Source organism: Trichechus manatus, unplaced genomic scaffold (assembly GCF_000243295.1).
Source record: "Trichechus manatus latirostris isolate Lorelei unplaced genomic scaffold, TriManLat1.0 scaffold00010, whole genome shotgun sequence".
In the NCBI taxonomy this organism is placed as follows: Eukaryota; Metazoa; Chordata; class Mammalia; order Sirenia; family Trichechidae; genus Trichechus; species Trichechus manatus.
Genome location: NW_004443946.1, coordinates 25,952,872 through 25,975,479, shown reverse-complemented (window position 1 = coordinate 25,975,479; position 22,608 = coordinate 25,952,872). Strand labels below are relative to the sequence as shown.

The 22,608-nt window shown below is 38.8% G+C and overlaps 1 protein-coding gene across 5 annotated transcripts in view; it reads right to left on the bottom strand.

Annotated features, from left to right (window-relative positions):
- PSEN1 (presenilin 1) overlaps window positions 1-22,608 on the bottom strand; it is a 75,011-nt gene that overhangs the window by 42,962 nt on the left and 9,441 nt on the right. For 2 of the 5 annotated variants that reach the window (XM_023726352.1, XM_023726353.1), the window contains exon 2: window positions 17,439-17,578. The exons of 1 other annotated variant lie outside the window; for it this stretch is intronic. In XM_023726352.1, the coding sequence (XP_023582120.1) occupies window positions 17,439-17,525 (87 nt within the window). In that variant the 5' untranslated portion in view covers window positions 17,526-17,578. Of the gene's footprint in view, window positions 1-17,438; window positions 17,579-17,673; window positions 18,583-22,608 lie in introns of those variants that run through there. 2 more of the 5 variants (XM_004371013.2, XM_004371014.2) reach the window with 2 other exon arrangements.

Here is a 22,608-nt window from a genome sequence, read left to right as displayed (position 1 = left end):
GACTGGAGGAACCCCAGAGAGCGTGGCCCCCGGGCTCTCTGTCAACCCAGCACTAAAACCATTCCCAAGGCCAACTCTTCAGTCAAAGATGGACTATGGGATATAAAATGATACTCGTGAAGAGTGTGCTTCTCAGCTCAAGCAGATACATCGGACTAATCGGGCAGCTCCTGTCCAGAGGTGAGATGAGAAGGCAGAGAGGGTCAGGAGCTGTTTGAATGGACACAGGAAATCAGGGGTGGAAAGGAGGAGTGTGCTATTACAGTATAGGGAGAGCAATTAGGGTCACATAACAATGTATGTATAAATTTTTGTATGAGAAACTAACCTGAATTATAAACTTTCATTTAAAGCACAACAATAAAATAAAATTAAAAAAAAAGGAGATGTGTACAGGTGCCAAGTTGACAAGGGGTACACTGTGATGGCTTAAGGTTGTGTGTCAACTTGGCTGGGCCATGATTCTCAGTGGTCTGGCAGTTTTGTAATGATGTAGTCATCCTTCATGATGTGATCTGATGTGATAAGCCAATCAGTTGTAAGGGGAGCTTCCTCAGGGGTGTGGCCTGCATCCAATATATACATATGGATGTTCTGGCAAAGCTCGCTAGCTTGCTCTGGACCCTGCATCTGGCTTGTCATCATCTGACCCCCAGTTCTTGGGACTTGAGCCAGCTGTGTGCTATACTGCCTGTCAATCTTGGGATTCATTAGCCTCCGTAATCTGTGAGCCAGCAGTCTTACCTGTTCATCTTGTACTCCTCAGTCCCGACAGACCATGAGCCAATAGCCTGCCATCTGACCTGCTGATCCTGGGTTCATTATCTCTGGTAGTTACGTGAGTCAGGAGAAGCCTCCACCCTGACACTTGACTTGCCAGGCTCTACAACTGCATGAGTCATTTCCTTGAGATAAATCTTTCTCTCTCTCTCTCTCTCTCTATATATATATATGTATATGCTTCACTGGCTTTGCTTCTCTACAGAACCCAGCCTAAGACATCTGGTCAGATGATGACGAGTCAGATGAAGGATCCAGAGCAAGAGCAAAGGGACAAGGTAGATGGTTGTAAGATGAAATAAGTAACACAAGAAGATGAGCAGGCTGGAGAAGAGGAGAGGTACTTTAGTTTGGGATATGAGCAAATCTGAAGTACCTGAATCCAGGTAGAAAAGTCCAAAGGAGTTTCTAATAAAAATTTCAAACTCAGAAGAGAGTTGGGAGAAGTCACTAGTTTATACAACTATGGAAATGGATGGAATTCCAGGGAGAAAGTACAGACAGAAAGTAGGAACAGTATGAATTTATTGGTCATTAATGCAATAGAGAGCTATGGAAGGAAAGAATATGGAGTGAGAAGACCAAGAGAGAACTGTGAAAAATCCCTAAGCTGAAGCAGCAGCTATGGAAGAAAAACCAGCAAAAGAGATTAACAGAAGAATAGGGGAGAGGGAAAAATAAACAAACAAAAAAACCCAGGTATATCAGAGAAGCCAAAGGAGGAGCACATTTCAACAAGGTGTCATCAACAGTTAGGCAAGATGAGAGCTGAGGAGCCTTTGAATTTGACAATGACCAGTTCACAAAGGTCTTTACAAAAATAAAACAGTGAGGTGGGAAGTCAGAACATAAATCATAATGGACTGAGGAATGAATGGAAACTGAGAAAGTAAAGGCAATCATTCTTTGAAGGGGTTTGAGAAGCAAAACAATTATGTGACGGGGTGGGGCAGGGGAGAAGCAAGCTTGAAAAAGCTATTTTAGGGCTATTAGAGACTAAAGTATACTTGGCAGGTCAAAGTATGGCATTAAGATCAGAGGAAGAGATTGAAGATAGAAGACAGTAGACAGTGAACAGATAACTGATGCAACAAGGTAGGTGGATAAAAGGAGGAGAACAAAAAAAGAGAGAAGTTGGCCTTGCAAAGAGGTGCCCTCTTTCTCAATCTGGAGGTCAGAAAGTAAGTAACTCTGACTTCAAAGAAAATATTTATGAAGATCCAGCCCCTATGAGGAATGGAAAGGAAAGTAACCCAAAGCCCAAAAGGCAGACATATATACACCACTCACCAAAAAAAAAAAATAATTTTTGCTGAACACAAGTGACTAGAGTGGCCAAAGTCCAGTAGAATCAGAATGGGTGGTGGTTACGGGTAAGGTGGGTCTAGAGGACAGGGACATGGTGTGACAGATGGCTGAGGAACAGCAGAGTTGCGACAGTTCACACTTCTCCTTTCCCAGAGAAGGAAGCTAAGCCATCTGCTAAGAAGGTTATGTTTGTGACTAATGTTCAACAATACAAAATGTTCAGTATAAATTAAAATATAAGTAACAATAACTTATCCTTACATAGCATTTGATAAAAAGCACCCTCACATTAATCTCATTTAATCTTCTGGGTATTGGGAGATGAACACAAAAGCAACTTGTCCAAAATCTCACAGCCAGAAAACAGCAGAGGCAGGAAACAATTCAAGTCTCTGGATTTAAAACCTGTGTTCTTTCTATGCTGCCAAAGCTGTTCTATTAGGCCATATAAACAGTTTAATTGGGTAAATCTAGCAAGAAAGAGGCAACCATAATATGTTCATTTGCAGTACTCAACTGGATATTCTGTTTTATAATGAACATTAACCAACCCACCCCACCTTATGCCTCCGGGGCTGATGACAGAATGCTAGAGCCTTGTTTAACTCAACAGTAACACACACATACTCATTCACACAAGCCCCTTCTCTTCTGGGTAGTACAAATAGTCCCTGACTTACGATGCATTGGAGTTAAGAGGAAACGCACATAAGATCTTTTTTTTTTTTTTTTGGTATATCTTATCATTAGTAATATGTACTACATAAACCAAAAAACCAAAAACCAAACCTGTTGCCGTCAAGTCAATTCTGACTCATAGCAATCCTATAGGACAGAGTAGAACTGCCCCATAGGGTTTCCAAGGAACGGCTGGTGGATTTGAACTGCCGGCCTTTTGGTTCGCAGCCTGAATGCTTAACCACTACGTACAATGTTAAAATATATCTGTAAGTTTATATGTAACGTTTCCAACTGCAAAAGACAAATAAAGATAGGATTTATAAACATACTGATAATAAAAGGCAATAATAATGAAAACAAAACAAAAAAAAGAGGTATTCAACTTACTTCAGAACTGACTTACGATAAGAGTTGTCAGAATAGAACCCTGTGTAAGTCAAGGACTATGTGTACTTTGGAACTATGTTTTAAATTTTTTTTAAGTACAATTTATTTATTTAAACAGGTAAAACATTCACATGGTTCTAGGGTCAAAAGTATAAAAAGGCATACAGTGAAAATTCTCCTTAACTCTCTACCTAATTTCCCAAACCCCAAGGTTCACTATTACTGCTCTCTCAAGAATCCTTTCAGTTTCTTTATGCACACAGAAGCAAATACATACTCGCATTCTCCTTTTTACACAAGCGGTAGCACACTAAATGCACTGTCCTGCACTTTGCTTTCTTCATTTAACTATGTATCTTAGAGATTTTTCCCATGTCAGTACATGAATAACATCACCATTCTTTAAAAAAATTTTTTTTAACCAGCTGCACAGCCAGAATATGAATGTATCTAATTTATTTGACCAACCTCCTAATGATGGACGTTTAGCTTGCTTCCAATTTTCTCCCATTACAAAAGTGCTGCTATGAATACCCCCTATAAGTCATTTCACATATGTAAGAGCTTATTTGTAGGATAAATTCCCTGAAGTATAATTTCTGAGTCAAAGTATATATGCATTTGAAATTCTGGTATATATTGCCAAATTGTCCTCCCTACGTGTTGCACCAGTTTAGAGTCTCAGTAATGTAGGAGAGTGCCTATCTCACCATCCCCTTGCCAACACAGTATGTTATCAAATGCTTGGATGCTTACCAGTCTGATAGGTGAAGTACGGTATCTCAGTGTAGTTATAATTTTTATTTTCCTTATCATTAGGAAGGTTGAGTGCCTTTTCTGTTTGGCTCCTGGTACTTTGTTTTAGATTCCAAGTATAATTACTTCATTAATTAATTAATTTAAAGAATAGTAAATGCCAGCTATTTGCCAGACACTGTGCTAGGGCCAGGGATGTAGCAGTGAACAACGCAAACCAGGTTCCTGCTCTCAAGAACGGATTTCAAGCAGGAAGAGACAGATAATAAACAACATAGTTACAGGGTGGGATAGTACTACAAAAGGAGTAAACAGGGTGCTGTGATAAAGAATACCTGGGATGGGACTACCTTAGATAGTGTGGGCAGAGAATACCTCTCTGAGGAAGTGACATTTGAGCTGAGGCCTTAAGGATGAAAAGATGTGACAGACCTGTTGTGCAGCAGAGGATTGACTCAGCAGTCAGTCCAAAACGCTGTGCATTCCAAAGAAAGGTCTGGCCTTTGCCCAGCTCCTGGGAGATAACCTCTAAACCCTTGAAATATCATGCCTGTTAAGAGTGTGTCTTTGTTAGAGTAAAAAGACAACCCACAGACTGATGTATAGATTCAACGCAATTCCAAACAAAGTCCTTGCAGGCATTTTTGTAGAAATGTTTATAAAATTCATATGGAAATGCTAAAGACCTAGAGTGGCCAAAGCAACTTTGAAAAAGAAGGACAAAGCTGGAGGACTAACACTCCTTGATTTCAAGATTTACTATACAGTTAAATTAATCTGGAACATATGATAGTGGCACAAAGACAAATAGATCAATGGAACAGAATACAGTCCAGAGACCGATCCACACATATATGGACAACTAATTTTTGACAAAGGTGTAAAGGTAATCCAGTGGAGAAAGGATAATCTTTTTCAACAAATGGTGCTGAAACATTCAGATATCCATATGCAGAAAAATGAACTTTGATACGTATCTCACACCACATACAAAAATTAATTCCAAATGGAAAACAGACCAAAAAGTAAAATCTAAAACTATAAAGCTTCTAGAAGAAAATATAAGAGAAAATCTTTGAGCACTTGGGTTAGGCAAAGCTTTCTTCGATATGACACCAAAAACATAATCCACAAAAGAACAAATTGACAGACGAGACGTCATCTATATTTAAAACATTTGCTTTTAGAAAAACACTACAAAGAGAATAAAAAGACAAGCCACAGACTGGGAGAAAATATTTGCACAGCATATATATGGTAGAGGATTTGTATCCAAAAAAATATATAAAGAACTCTCAGAATTCAGTAATAAGAAAACCCAATTTAAAAAATGAGCAAGAGATTTGAACAAATACTTCATCAAAAAAGATATCAGGATGACAAACGAGCACATCAAAAGATATTCAACATAATTATCCATTAGAGAAACGCAAATTAAAACCACAATGAAACACCACACACTTTCTAGAAGGACTAAAATTTTAAAAGATTGGCAGTACCAAGTGCTGACAAGCATTTAGAGGAACAGGAACTGTCATATACTGCTGGTGGGAATGTAAAATTATTTAACCACTTTGGAAAACTGTTGAGTAGTATCTTAAAAAGTTAAATTATACATCTACCATATGAGCCAGATATTCTACTCCTGTGTACTTACTCAAGATAAATGAAAGCCTATGTCCATACAAAGATTTGTACGTGAATGTTCATGGCAACCTTATTTGTAATAGTTCAAATGTGAAAACAACCCAAATGTCCGTTAGCAAGTGAATAGATTAAAAAAAAAAAAAAAAAACCTGTTCTACAGCCATACAATGGAATACTATTGTTATTAGGTGCCACGGAGTGGGTTTCCACTTATAACCACCCCAATGTGACACTGTAGAACTGTCCCACAGGGTTTTTCTATGCTGTAATCTTTAGGAGAACAGATCACCAAGTCTTTCTCTCATGGGGTTGAACTGCCAACCTTTCAGTCAGTAGCCAAGCAATTAACCATTGTGCCACGAGGGCTCCTTAATGGAATATACTCAGCAATAAAAAAGGAATTAATTATTGACACATGCTGCAACATTGATGAATCACAAAATTATGATGATGAATAAAAGAAAGTAGGCAAAACAGTACATAGTCTATAGTTCCATTTATAAAAAATACTAGGAAATGAAAACTAGAGTATAGTGATAAAAATTTGATCAGTGGTTGCCTGGGGATTAGGAGGGACTGTGAAGGGTGAAGAAGGAGATTGCAAAGGGGTATAAGGAAACTTTTGAGGGTGATGGATATGTTCATTACCTTGATTGTGGTGGTGGTTTCGAGGGTATATACATATATCAAAACTTATCAAATTGTATACTTTAAATATGTATAGTTTACTATATGTCAATTATATCTCAGTAAAGCTATTTAAAAGAATAAAGTGCCTTTTCTCAAAGGGGTGTGTAAGTGCTTTCAAAAGTGTCAACTGAGAAGAAGATAATGTTAGTACTGAGCGATTTCCAAAATGAAAAATCTTGATAGCTAAATACTAGAACGATGACGTAGGTATAGCATTATTAAGAGTAATTTTTTATTGTAGAAGAAGTTCAAACAAATATAATCTGGAGAGTATAATGAAGCTCCATGTTCACATTAAGGAGCCCTGGTGGCACGGTGGTTAAGCACTCAGTTGCGAACCAAAAAGTCAGAAGTTCAAACCCACCAGGTGCTCTGCAAGAGAAAAGATGTGGCAATCTGCTTCAGTAAAGATTACAGCCTTGGAAACCCTGTGGGGCAGTTACACTCTGTCCTATAGGGTTGCTATGAGTCACAATTGACTCAATGACAATGGGTTTGGTGTTTTGGTTTATGTTCACATTACTCAGCTTTGATAATTATCAACTAATGGCTAATCTTGTTTCATCTACTCTCCCACCCACTTCTCCCCTCCTGCATTATTCTGAGGCAAATTTCAGATATATCATTTCCTTCATAAATAGTACATACTTCTAAAAGAACTTAAAGGCTATCTTTAAGGATAAGAAAAAACAGTGTTGAAGCTACTATAAATAATTTCATGACAGTGGCAGAAGAAAGGATTACTCACCATACAAATGCTCTAAGTTTCAGGGAGGGTGGGGTCCTACAGGAAGTGTTGAATATGTGGGAAGTAAGCTCCTATGAAGCCAGGTTCCCCAGAGTTCCTGCAGCATTGAGTCAGGGGCTTCAATTTAATTCTTTCTCCCCTCTCCCTGCTTCAGAACATGATGCAATTACAGGTCCAGCAACCCAATGCCTGTGTACCCTCAAGCAGGGAGTGTATTTCTCAAGCAGCAAAAACTGTGTAGGTATTTTCAGTACAGTGTAGTACCTGCCTGTTTTTATTTTTAACGCTGTTTTTTTGCCTCTTTTATTATTTTTATGATTAAAAGAAATGTTATAAACAAAAATTTGTGACACAGAAAGTAAGTGTCCCCCAATCTCTTCTGCCCCACAAATATGAACAGTGCACAATCTGATGTACTTTAAAAAAATTTTAAACCACCTTCTGCAATTTGCTTTTATCAGTTAATAATGTATCAGCTATTTTTCTAAGTTGATACATATAAATACAATAGTAGCATAGTAATAATAATGACAATTATGATAATAATTACTAATATTTATTGACTTAGTATGTACCAAACACTATGCTAGGTACTTCAGGGGGGTTATCTCACTTAATCCTAATAAAACGCCTGGTTTATTATTAATTTCATTTTACATATAAAGAACTGAGAGGTCAGATAATTTGCTGAAGATCACAGAGCTATGAAGTTCTAGAACAGAAATTAGAATTCAGATGGGCTGCCCCAGAGCCCCGACTGTTAACCATTACCTTGCACTGCTGCCGCTTCTAGTGTCCCACTGCATGAGCACACACCATCATCATTAACAAATGCCCAAATAATGAAGATGAGGTTATCTCCAAATTGTGCTATAAATAATGCTTCCATAAAAATCCTTGTCTATATTTCTTGGCACTCTTCTGGCAATGTTTTTGTAGAATAAATTTCAAGAAGTGGGCATGCTAGGTCTAAAGGTGTATGTGTTTTTAGATTTAACTGCCAAATTGTCTCCAAAAGGCATGTGTATTTGTAGATTTAACCGGTAAATTGCCTCCAAATAAATACTAATTTAACTCCCACCAACAGCATATGAGAATAGAGCCCTGGAGGTGCAATGATTAAAGTGATCAACTGCTAACCAAAAGGTTAGAAGTTTGAAATCACCAGCAGCTCAGCAGGAGAAAGATGTGGCAGTCTGCTTCCATAGAGATTTACAGCCTTGGAAACCCTACGGGGTCGCTTTGAGTTGTAATCAACTAGATGGCAGTAGAGTTTTTTTGGGGGGTTTCAGTAGCAATAGGTATCAACCTTTGCTCACTGTAGGTGAAAAATGAGACATTGTTTTAATTTCTACAACTCTATTAGTGAGGCTGATGTCTTTTCATATATTTGCTGCCATTTCAGTTTCTTATCTGTGAACTATCTGTTCATATCCTTTGCTAAGGGTTCTACTGAGTTATTTGTGTTCCTTATGACTTCATAAGAACTCTTTGTATATTAGGTGATATCTGTCATTATGTGTTTCAAACCTTTGTACCAGTTTTACTTTGTTAGTGGAAATTTTTTCCACACTTGAGTTTTTCATTTTGTGCTGCTGAATATGAACTTAGGTGATTTTACAAGGAAAAGAAAAACTTATTTTTACAAGACCCCAAACTTTTTAAAATGTCTTTCAACATACACACATAGGTATATAGTTATACTGTGTTCTACCTTTTTCACTTTATGTTATTACATGCATGTATTTCCATGTAATAACAGTCAACATGCCTGGCATTTTTAATCACAGTGTATTCCATTATGTCGATATAGTTATAGTCTACATATTATTTACTTACTTAAAATGAATATTTATTTACATGAAAAAGTATCAACCCTGTGAGATTTTACGGTTATTGTTTGGATTTCTACAATTAGAAATGCAAGGCTCCTAAGCCTGCACTGTAGAAAGAACTAGAGTAGCAGCTTAACTGAAGAACTGGCAAGTTAAGTGGAAAACCTGAAAACATTTCCTAATCATAGGCAATAAGTTTCCAAGAACACACAGAATTCCAGCCAGCACCTGCCCAAACTTTGTAGGTTTAATCATTACTCAACATCAAGGAAGGCTGCCATTTCCCTGAACAGAACAGCTGACGTAATCTGTTAAGAGATAATATTTAACATTTATGGGGCTGTTGTGTTAGGCTTGAATCTGGAGTTTCTTAAGTTATTCAGATCTGTGCAAAAGATTTCTGACTTTACTCTAATTTAGGAAGTAATACTGAAGTTATTCCCTCTCCTTGAGCATGGAGAATTGTGACCAAGCTGGGGCTGAGCCCCCACAGACTCACAAAGACACATCAACTGGGCCCTGAGATAAGACAACAGATGGGACAATCTCAGAAATTATCTTAAGGAAGTTTTCACAAATGGGCAATAAAATCTAACCCAAAGGACTTCTCACCTTTTGTCTTTTTCTTTTCACATTTAGTGAACAGGAATTTGTTGGACCACTGAAGACCCTCCTGACTTTCGCAACTGAAACCCGTACCAATGATTGTTAAGATGATTCAAAATGTAAGATTACAATTTCTAGCCAATCAGTAAAAAGGTGATGATTTCAATGATTCTACCCATTTTGTGATGTTGATATATACTGATGATTCTGTAACCTTCCTTGGACTCGGACAGACATGGTTGTGGCAGGACGCTTGTCCGTTTTCCGATTCTTGCCTATTCTGTAATATTCTTTGGACTCGGGCAGACATGGCTCTAGCAGCATGCTTGTCCGCTTCCCACTTCTGCCCTTTTGAATTTATGCTGAATAAAACTTTCTTTTTGCTTTACTAAACTTTGTGATGTTTTTCCCCTACAACAAATCTCATGCAAAGGTAAACATGTTCTTCAGGAGGTCACTGAGATTTTAAGTTCTTTTTCTCCTCCCTTCTCTTTGACATAACTGGGAAAACAAATTCACTCAGTACAATAAAATTGTCAAAGGCTGATTGGGCCTTTGGACCCGATTCAGTTTAAATTTAGATCACTACTTTTTTTTTTCCTCCTAGAGGTCCCAAGGGGGAAAATGGTTAAGAGTTCGACTGCTAACCAAAAGGCTGGCAGTTCAAATCCACCAGGTGCTCCTTGGAAACTCTATGGGGCAGTTCTACTCTGTCCTATAGGGTCGCTATGAGTCAGAATCGACTCGACAGCAACCGGTTTGGTTTTCTTTGGAAAGGTCCCAAGTACTTAAATAGCACTTTAAAAAGTTTATAGGTTTGCTTTCTGTTTAATTTTATAGGATTTCTTACACTTACAAAGTGACCCACCATCCTCTAGAAAATGAAGTTAGCTCTGTCAGCTTATCACTTCCTAACAAAAGTTGTTTGCATTTAATGCTTTGTATTCAGAAAAGGTATTGCAGATAGCCTTCATTCATAAAGACCAGACCCATTTTAATGTTGTAAATTTAGCAGCTGATGGTGACGTATTTACATACACATTCTTCAGTAATTGCTTTATAAAGAGAACCATTACAGGTCTATCAATGGATTACTCTAAGGCTTCTTTTTAGTTAACAAATGACTCATTATTTTCTATTCTAAATCAAAAGGCTGTTGACAATTTATCTCCTTAAGGACTAGAAATCTGGGTCAGAATAAACCAATGTTTATAATAACATTAAGTTATAGATCTAATCATTTTTTTCTCTAATATCACTTTCCTTTTATTTCTTTACTGAAATACAGTAGTTCTCAAAGTATGGTCCCTGGACCAGAAGCACTGGCATGATCTGTAAATTGATCAGAAATGCAAATTATCTGGCCCTACCCCAGACCTACAGAACTAGGACTCTGGGCGGTGGGACCACAGCTTGTTTTAATGAGCCCTCCCGCAGGATTCCAATCCACACCAAAGTTTAAAAACCATAGCCAGAGTGTGTTAACCATTTTCACCACCTATGACCGGGTATGAGGATCTTAAATTATATTACAGATTGCTATTATGCTCTCCGAAGTTGTCACACATCAACAGTATATGACAGTTTCCACTGCTTTACATCCTTGTGAGTTCTTAGTATTGTCTGACTTACTACATGTCAGTCTGACGGGTTTGAAGTGGTATCCTGTGTTACTTTAATTGTACACCCACTCCTCACTTATCAACATGGTTGGGTTCCAAAGACCAGGTTGCTATGCAAAAATCGGCATTATACAAAAATGGAGGATGATCACATTAGATCACATTAATACAGTGAAACCTGCCAGAGCTACAATTTGACAGGACTGCCTTGTCTTCCTGGGCCTCGTAAGTTTTCCACCTTTAACAGGGTGCAGTCTTACCACTACTCTATTGCTCTCTGTTAGTGAAAAATATTTGAATTTTCCTTCTGACAGGTTTTCACCTTATCGAGGTTCCAGCTTTCGCAGGTTTTACTGTACTATATAGTAATGCCATATACTATATGTTGTTTATGTATATATATATATACTTATAGTAAGCATATAAAATCTGTACAAGAATGATAAACACCAAATTTAGGATCATAACTACTATCCAGAGAAAAGAGGAAGGGGAGTAGGGAGGGGGCTTCAATTTTATCTGCAAATTTTTCTGGAATATAACTAATCTCTCTTTCTAAATTAAATTTTTGTTGTGTTTAGTTATGTAGGATTAATATACAATAGAAACAGAAAAAAAAAAACCCCAAATCAAACTCGTTGCCCTCAAGTCAATTCTGACTCATAGTGACCCTACAGGACAGAGTAAATAAGCTTACAGAAAAAAAACTTCAAAAATAGAAGAGTATATACAGCAAATAATTCAAGATGTTAAAGTTCTTAAAAGTTGGGTGTAGGTACATGGGTGCTCATTATATTATCCATCATACTTTTCTGTATATGCTTGCTATTTTACATTATAAAAATTTAAGAAATAAATATTTGTGTTTAAAAAAAAAACACTTTTCAGTTCTCTGACCACTTTTCATCAAACTTTAAATCCCTTCACTGTGAATGAGATTATACATAGCAGCCCACAAAAGGAAGAACTATTTTCTGGGCTACAGTAGTGTTATATCTGCCAAGGATTGAGGAAATGAAGTCAAGAATAACATTTGACCTTTGGAACAAACCAAAAAACCAAACCAAACTCGCTGTGGAGTCGATTCCAGCTCACAGTGACCCTATACAGGATAGAAGAGAACTGCCCCATAGGATTTGCAAGGAGCAACTGTTAGATCTGAACTGCCAACCTTTTGGTTAACAGTCAAGCATTTAACCACTGCACCATCAGGGCTCCATAAAAAACACGCTTTAAATATCTTCTACTTGAACGCTAACATTAGAACACTTGAAAGTACTTAAAGTTACAGGGAAAGTTAACTAATTGAATAAGACTTGGTTGGTCACACCCAAAATGATTTCAAGTCCATTATTCTTCTAGCAGAGTCACCAATCAGTCCCTGCTTAGGACTGTCACAGTTGTAAACTGAATGCCTTGCATAAATCTCTCAGGCCTGAGCAAACAGGAACGGTTGGTCACCCTAACTTCCGAGCTGAAAGAGAACTCAGAGATTATCTAGTAAATTACCTAAGTTTATAGATGAGAAAAATGAGGTACTAAGAAATTAAGTGAATTAGGTAAACCTACACACAACTGCTTTAAATTACAACTGGATCAAAGTTAAGTTTTCCCTTTGGGGTGCCTATTTTTAAGTTACTCACAACCACAACCCTTAAAAGCCAATTCTTCAGTGCTTTCTGGACAGTTTCCGATGTCTGCTCTTTCCCAAACTCAAATGACTGTTTCCTGCTATGAGTTCAAGGCTAGGGATGCTCCTGACCTTGAAGGAAGATGCTGAGTGGAGGAAAGAAAGAGAAGATCTACTTCTTTACACTGATATCTAGATAGTCTGTAAGGAAGTTACTGAGTCCCTTTCCAGTTTCAAAAATATTTTTTAATGATTTCTTTTCTTTTTGTAATAGTTAAGGTAAAAATAACACGTTTGTGTACTCTAGGGGAAATATTAATACAGATAGGCACTTTAACAGACTAGCTATTCAAAGGAGGGAAATCTACTCATTCATTCATGATGAGTGCTCCAAAAATACAAGGCCTTAAAATGATACGTTTGTGACAGGACCTAGCACAGAGCCTAGCACACTGAAGACACTCAAAGGTTAGTTTCCTTTTACGAGTAGTACGGAAAGATCCTCTAAGCTAGCCACTGAACTAATGAGGAAGAGATAAGCCTGATAAGGATTTTTTATGCCTGTGGAGACTTGTCTTAGTATACTTTGTATTTAACAAATCCACTTGCGAAGAAGTGAAATAAAAGAGCTGCTTTCAACTAATCCAGAAAAAGCCATCTATGTCCAATTTAAATTAGGCTCTACTCCCAGTTTTTCATGATCAGTCAGAACATATACTTACGCAACGGGTTCTTTATAGCTAACTTAACAGTGACATAACTTTTTTGGGGGGTTTTAAACGTACATCAGTGAAAAATGAATGCACAGACTTAGTATTTTTCTTACCCAGAATTTTTTCATACATTATCTCCTCTCAGCTTTTTTTTTTTTTCTCTTTTTGTCGCATAGAAAGAACATAGGAGCATAAAATTTGGAATTACAAAGCAAAGTTCCAGGTTTGTCATTTAATTTTCTATGTGATCTTGGACAAGTATTTACACTGTAAAATAGGAGTAATACCCACTCCAAGCTAACTGGGAAGTTTAAATGAGAATGCATATACAAGATCTTTATAAGCTGCACAAGGCATTTTTAAGGAGATAAACAAAAGATAAATTTGACATCTTATTAATAGCAGCATCAAAACTAAACAAAGGAGTCAAACTTGATTTTCTAGACAGTGCTGCCCTAATAGACCTGGAAGGTACCACTGAGAACAACAGCACTAAAACATGCAAAAAACAAACCATGAACAAATGTGATTATCAACAAAAATCCTGTGTCAATTGTACCTCTTCTGTAGCACCCTTCATTTTAACTTATCAATCACTTAGGTGTAAAAAAGGGCAGGAAAAAATATCATGAAAGCCCCACAAAATCTGAGTGTGAGCGATGTAAAAACCCTACATTAACAACATAAAGCTCATCACACTACAGTGTAGAGTACTGTTCTTGGTTCTATGGACATGGCAGTAATGTTCCTGGCCTCACACAGCTTACAGTGTTATGGACTGAACCTGTCCCCCCTAAATATGTGTTGGAATTCTAATCTCAATACCTGTGGATGTAATACCATTTGGGAAAAGGTTTTCTGTGTTATGTTAATGAGACCATATCAGTACAGGGTGTGTTTTAAACCAATCACTTTAGAGATATGAAACAGATTAGGCACAGAGAAACAAGCAGAGATGGGGGAAGACATATACTATGCCACATGAAGATCACCAAGGAAACAAGGAACAGTAGCTGAAAAAGACACAAGGACGTTCCTCCAGAGCAGACAGAGAAAAAAGCCTTTCCCTGGAGCCGGCACCCTGAATTCGGACTTCTAGCCTCCTAAACGACGAGAAAATAAATGTTTGTTAAAGCTACCCACTTGTGATATTTCTGTTGTAGCAGCACTAGATAACTAAGACACACACGGTAGGGAAAGGCAGATGAACAAGTCAAAAATATATGTATGCTAGAAATACTGATGAGTGCTATGCACAAGTAAAGCAGAGAAAGGGATAGAGAGTGTAGGGTGGCAGGGAAGTTGAGGAGGGCTTCTATTTTATATAGGGAAAGCCTCACTGATAAGGTGACTCATGAGCCCAGACCTGAAGGAAGTGAAGAAGGGAGAAGAGAAAGAGGGCCCAGAGGCAGAACTGAAGAGGCAGTGAGTGAGGGGGAAGGTGGTAAGAAATGAGATTAGAGGTGGCAGGGGTGGGGGATAAGACTTCTTAGACCAGATTTTATTCTGACTGACATGGGACATTTTGGAAGATTTGCAACAGATGAGTGACACAAAACTTGGTGTTCTTCCAAAACTTTTAAGCTGCGGAAACCTTTGTTCAAAGGGACCCACAAAAGATGTAAAATAAATAAATCAGAAGTGCTCTGGGTAAGGAAGGGGGCATCCAGGGATCTGCCTAAGTCTATTTCTGTTCCCATTCTCCTTCCCCGAAAGTAGCAGTTTAAAAATGAATACAGAGCCTGCAGCATTCAAACTTTCATATCCTTATCCAAAGAACTTCATAATCTGACCTCATCCTAACTTTTCAAAAAGCTATTCCCAGGGAACAGCTAAAAAGAAAATCAAGCTGCTGATGCCTAATAGAGGAGCAAATAGGTTGCTGCAAAATCTGTCTTTAACACCCCTTAACAACCAAGTCACCATGAGTTGGAATGGAATCAACTGGACTTCATGGCAACCAACAACAACCAAGTACCAAGCTATGAGGTGGAGCAGACCCTGCCCCCCCGCCCTCCATCCTGCCCCCCAGAGGTTACATACTACCCTTTCACAGGTTGTGCTCCTGTTCAGGGCTTCCCCTGATATTCATTTTAACTTGATTTCACTTGATTAAAAATGTTCCAGTAATACAGTGTGATCTGCCTCTGTTGCCATTATCTCCAGGGATGGCCTACTGTCAATTTATACCATAAGAAAATTATTCCTCCATTCATATTAGTTTTTCTGTTAGTAATCACATCCTTGGTTTGCTCTATTCTAATCCTACCCATCCTTCAAAATCTACTTTGTGAGGCTTTCCCCCATACATTTTGGCCCTTAACTGGAATCCTAAATCTATGGAGTATAAAGGGAAATTCCATGTTATCTACTGCTCTAGTTCATGTTTTTATTCCATGGAATAACCCTTGGCAGATCTGCCCAGTGGTCTTCCAACCTATTGTGACTACTTTCAGTGACAAGCACACACTAGCCCAGAAGGCAGCCCTTGCTCTTTCAGACGTACTGTAATTGTGAGAAAATTCTTTTTACTGATCCAGAACCTGTTTCCTGGTAGCTTCCACCACTCTTCCAGCCCTGCCCTCTGGTTCTAATAGAGAAAATCTGACACCACCACCCGCCCCATGCAGTCTTCAAAGCTTCTATTTGCCCTGTGTTTTCCCCTATATGGCTCCACCTCTAAAAATCCCATCAATTCTCTAACCATCTTACAGGTCCTCTGTGGAGTCTGGATTCAACCTATATGATTAGCTCACAAGGCTGTACGCTCAGATTTGACTTCTGTGTGACTAATGAAGAGTCTCTGTGTCCCATACCATGGGTTACCATATTTTTTACCAAATAACGTGTACCTTCTATGTTTGTTTGCCAACCGTGCCCTCTCCCTCTGAGATATTTTTATAAGTGTTCTATGCTAATATTTTTTATAGCAACATGTTAAAAAAAAAAGGCATAGTGGCACTTATGGAAATACCTTGCGGGGGAAGGTGCAGTTGGCAAACAAACATAGAAGGCACGCGTTATCTGCATAAAAAACATGGTTACGCTCCTTTCAAGATTCCCTCTGTTGAACTCTCTTAGGACTTCTACATGTAGCCTTGCATTCGTCATTGTACGATCACTCTATCAATGAACATTTATTGAGCGCTGTCAGGAACTGTGCTAGGTACTTAAAAAATAACAGTAAATAAAACGTTATGTATGTTATACTTGTATAAAAAGGGAAAAAGGAAAAACGTAAATAAGATGACCATCCTGCCCTGAAAATAAGAAGATAGGTAAAATAATAAACAATGTGGAATTATGAGATGTTGTATGCCTGGGGAAGTTGGAGAAGGCTTCAACTGAGGGGATGTCTGAGCCAAGGAGGAACTGTATCAATACCCATGTCTTCAACAGCCTTGTGTTCACGGCACCAAAGAGTACAATGCTTTGCCCTCAGCTGAAAGTTCAACAAATACATAAATTTGGTGAAGTAAAGGAAGACTGCTCAAGAAAAGTGGTGTGCAGAACTCAAATTCTAGTAAAAAGATCAGACTTAAGGTTTGACTGAGACTGGAGGGACCCCAGAAGACATGGCCCCCAGACTCTGTTAGCCCAAAACTAAAACCGTTCCCAAGGCCAACTCTTCAGACAAAGATTAGACTGGACTATGGGGCATAAAATGATACTCGTGAAGAGTGTGCTTCTTAGCTTAAGTAGATACATGAGACTAAACGGGCAGCTTCTGTCCAGAGGTGAGATGAGAAGGCAGAGAGGGTCAGGAGTCAGTTGAATGGACACGGGAAATCCAGGGTGGAAAGGAGGAGTGTGCTGTCACAGTGTAGGGAGAGCAACTAGGGTCACATAACAATGTATATATAAACTTTTGTATGAGAGACTAACTTGAATTGTAAACTTTCACTTAAAGCATGACAATGGAAAAAAAAAAAAAAAGGAAGCCTACTCAGCCCCCTCAGACTCTCTTGGAGGTGAGAGAGGATGGTAACTGCACCCACAGTCTGGCAAGGGCAGTTTCAGAGGCTGACACTGTACCTGGCTACGTACAGTATTGCTCAGGTGGTTGTCCTCGGACATCTGTGCATTCTGGAAGTAGGACAAGGGTGCAGGTAGCTCTGTCATTGGAGCAATCGTATAGAAATACTTTTTCACAGAACACAAAGCCTCTTGGGGTTCTGAAAAGGGAAAAAAAAAAACAACAATCCTTTGTGTATTACGATTATACTTCATTTTTAAACACTCTCATAAATTACATTCAGCAAAAACAAACCTTTCTTTCATGCGTTCTCTTCCAGGCCAAGTTTTCTAAGGACCTCGTAGGCTGCTGTCACTAACAGGTTTCTCAGATTACATGTGAAATAGGATTTTACTAGGTCACCCAGAGTTGGTCAAATCCATGTAAATCTAGTCACACCAATCAAATCCTTAGAAGAGCAGTTAATCAGAAATGTATTAATTTGCCAAGACCTTGGACTGACGAATTTACTGTCGCCTCAAGGTAACTCTTTTGTAATGAATAGGTCTACATGGGGAAAACTATTATTTTCCATCACAAAGACACAAAAGACTTCAGATTTAGAGCAAAGGGAGCTGAATGATCTTAAGGAATGTCCTCAGCAACATTTATTTTTCTATACTGACCAATCCAACCTAATTCTTATATCTCTATAAAATTGTCTAGTGCTTTTAATTTTGCAAAATTCTATCATCTGATTTTATGCTTACCACAATGTCCCAAGGCAGGGAGAACAGGTAATATATCTACTGTATAAAAGCAGAAGGGGCCCAGAGAAGTTTGGTGACTGGCTTACGATCACTCAACTAGATAGGCAGAGCCAGAGCAAGAATAGCAGACTCCAGCCTCAGGTCTCTCCTTTGCATCTTGCCATAACCTCATTTACACACATCACTGTCTCCCAGAGTTTACGCTGGGGGGCAGGAGTGGGGGCTACATTCCAATTTGTCTGTTTACCTTAATTTCTACCAGCCAATTCATTATAATTTCAACTTTTCTTTTCACAGTCTTCAAAAATATGGTTGAAAAAAATCTGTTTGCATACCTAAAGCTGTATTCTCATTACTAAGCAGTACCTAAAACATTACTGAATACATCAATATTTATATAGAAAAACATTTTGTCAATGTTCTGTTTCATTTCCCTTTTTAACTTCAGGATCCTCTTCCCTCTAAATACTTTTTTTTTTTTTTAATTCTGATCTTTTTTTATAAAATACATACAGGCAATATAAAGGGTTAAGTTGAACTTGATACCTTTGTAACCCTTAATTATCTATATTTGAATTATTCATATTATGACAAATATTTAAGCTGAGTAGGCTTTCCCTTCTATCTTACATATCTACCTCTCTCCTCCCCTGGTCTTTAGCCCACAGTCAGCTGGCATGGGTTTAAAAAAATACAGTGAATTAAAATATAAAGAGAAAGAATGGTTACCCTTGTAGCATAGTGGTTAAGAGCTCGGCTGCTAACCTTAATGTCAGCAGTTCAAATCCACCAGCACTCCTTGGAAACCCTGTGGGGCAGTTCTACTCTGTCCTATAGGGTTGCTAGGAGTCGGAGTTAACTTGATGGCAATGCGTTTGGATGGGGGTTATTCATTAAAAGATGGTAACGGGAGCTTCTGGGATACTGGTAATGTTCGGTTCCTTGATAGGGCCTAGATACCAGCCATTTCAGTGTGTAAAAATTCACTGAGCTGTACACCTATAAGCTGTGTACATTTCTGTATTATATTATACTTCAATTAAAAATTCAAACAGTTTTTTGTGGCAGTAAATCTCTATTTAGGATTATTCATACCACTGGTCTCATCTTTTAAAATGGCTAAAATTAAGACTTGGCTATATATATATATATATATAAAAGCTTGCCCAAAAAAGACATGGATTCCAATAGAACAGTTATATTCTCTAAGTACAGTTAAGTATTAAAATTCAATGCTCTGATCTAAGCTTCTAGATTTTTAAAAATTGACCATACACTTGAAATTCCAACATTACGCAGCAATAATGATCGGTTAATCCAGAAATGCTACAAGATGTCAAACAGAAAACGTTGCAGTTGGAATTGGTTATCTCTACCAGCTGCTCTGAAGACCATACCATATCATTTAAAGTACAGCTCTATTATTTTTTTTATGGAAAAACCCTGAGGAATCTCTCATTAATATTTTTATATGACCTGTCAGAAACAAAATAAGTAAACAAGATAGTGTTAGCTGAATGAAACAAGGCAAAGGGCAAAAAGAGACAACAGCAGGCAAAAATAAACGATAAATAAACGGTATTACATTTACAGGTAAAACATGAGAAGAAAAATGATTATCCATTCCCTAAATGACAGCTGACTGTCTACTTACATGTAAAACTCAAAAGACACTGAAGGGATCATATGTACGTATTATGTTCACTTTTTTACGTACCCATTGAACAGATGAAAACAATGTGGCACACTAAAGTTAACTTGCCCAAGGTCATACATCAATAAGCAAAGGAGCTCCAACTCACACATTATACTACGTTGCATCTTGTGTAAAACTCCATCTCTGCCCTCTTGGAGCTTACAGCAAAGAGCATTAAGGTATATGGAGCCGATTTTTACTACCAGCCAAACAAGTGCTTAGAAGCAAATGAGGTCTTAAACTTCAGTAACTGGTCTAAATGTAAATTTAAAAACTGAAATGCCAAAGGCATTTTTCCCAATATACAGTCTTACTATGTTTTTTTTTTAGAAAAAGGATAAGCTGAGGAGGTAGGGCCACGATGGCAGAGTAGTCAGATGCTTCCGGTGGACACTCTTACAACAAAGACCCGAAAAAACAAGTGATTCGATTATATATGGCAATCTGGGAGCCCTGAACATCAAAGGCAGAGTCAAGTAACTGGACTGAGTGGCAGGGGGAGGGAGAGACAGTTCGGAAGCAGCGAGGACTTGCAAGACCTAACCTGGTGAGAGCCTGAGCCCTTCAGGCCTGATCAACTTGGGGGTGAGCCGGTGAAGCAGGCAAGTGGCAATGCTTGGGAGGCGTATTCTGCACCAGAAGAGACCCAGCTGCTGAGAGTCTACTTGGCCACAGAGAACCAGTGAGAAGCAGCCCTCGATCACCGAAAGATAAGTAATTGCATACGGCCTACTACGTGGATCAAAAACACCCCGCTTAGGGAAAAACCTCTCTCCCATTTACCTCCCCACTTCCTACTCTGCACTGGGTCCCAGACTGGCTTCAACAATTGCAGAGTCGCCTGGGCAGAAAGTAGGATCCGTCACATGCCCAGAGCCATTCTCCCTGCCTTGGAGAGTGAACAAATAAACAAACGGGGCAAAATAAACTGCTGGCTCCCCTAAGCCAGGAACATAGGATAAGCACAGCTCCTTTGCCAAGGCACAGGCATAAGGGATCCGTGCACTCTGAGTGGCTTTCCCCCTGCATAGACTTGTGTGGGCCCATCTCAACAGTGTAGGCCCACATTACCACAGTACAACAGGGTATATACCGGAACTCTAACTTCAACTGTTTCAGCTGTGAAGAGGCAGGTTCTTGACACTGACACTGCTCAGCCCATTAAGCAGGCTCTTCACCCACCCACATCAGGGGCCTGAGGACTGGTGGCTCCACCCACGCTACCTAGCCACCTGCGAGAGGGGCCCATGAATAAGAGGTGCCCCCCAGACCTTACAGCGAGCAACATTAGGTGCTCATAGTCGGGCTGCAAAACCCATGCATCTACGCGCTCTAAGGAACAGGGACACGCCTTCCTCCTGGACACTCGGAGGTGGCCATCAGTCCCCTGCCTTGCTCAGAGGGTGTCCACCTGCTGCAGCCAGATGCCTCTGCCTACACCAATCACCCATGCCTCTCTAGGACTGTAAGTGAGACCCTACACCACACACTTCGTGGCTATCTACCTGGGCACCTGAGCTGAATCCGTACAGGAGGAGTGGGCGGACTCCTGAGCTCACATACCTAGTAACAGATCTAACCATCTGCTGACAGGACATTAGCACTTCAAAGGTGCCAATAATCAAACTAGTTCATACAAGCAGCCTATTTGGGCATATCAAAACAAAACAAGAAGCTACAACACAGTAAGCAAACATAAAATAAATAAATATAATAACTTACTGATGGCTCGGAGACAACAGTGAACGTCAAATCACATAAAGAGACAATCCATGATGGCTTCAGCAAGCTCCCAAAATAAAGAATCTAGAAATTTTCCAGAGGAGGAAAATTTCTTGGAATTACCAGAGACAGAATACAGAAGATTAATATACAGAACTCTTCGAGAAATTAGGAAGGAAATTAAGCAAAACACAGAACACGCAACAGAGGAAATTAAAAAGATTAGAGAAGAGCATAATGACAAATTTAACAGGCTACAAGAATCCATAGAGAGACAGCATTCAGAAATCCAGAAGATTAACAATAAAATGTCAGAATTAAACAACTCAATAGAAAGTCATAGTAACAGAACTGAGGAAACAGAAGTCAGAATTAGTGAGAATGAAGATAAAGGACTTGAGACACTAACTTCTTTGAGGAAAAATCAGATAAAAGGATTAAAAAAAATGAAGAAACCCTAAGAATTATGTGGGACTCTATCAAGAGGAATAACCTACAAGTGACTGAAGAACCAGGATGGGGGAGGATAACAGAAAATACGGAGAGAATTGTTGAAGATTTGTTGACAGAAAACTTCCCTGATATCGTGAAAAATGACAAGATATCTATCCAAGATGCTCATGGAACCCCACATAAGGTAGATCGCAAAAGGAAGTCACCAAGACATATTATAACCAAACTTGCCAAAATCAAAGACAAAGGGAGAATTTTAAGAGCAGCTAGGGATAAACAAAAAGTCATCTACAAAGAAGAGTCAATAAGCTCGGACTACTCAGCAGAAACCATGAAGGCAAGAAGGCAATGGGACGACATATACAAAGTCCTGAAGGAAAACAACTGCCAGCCAAAAATTATATACCCAGCAAAACAGTCTCTCAAATATGGTGGCGAAATTAGGGCATTTCCAGATAAACAGAAGTTTAGGGAATTTGCAAAAACCAAACCAAAATTACAAGAAATACTAAAGGAAGTCCTCTGGTTAGAAAATCAGCAACATCAGATAGCAACTCAAGACAAGAACACAGGACACAGCAACCAGATATCAACCCAGATAGGGAAGTC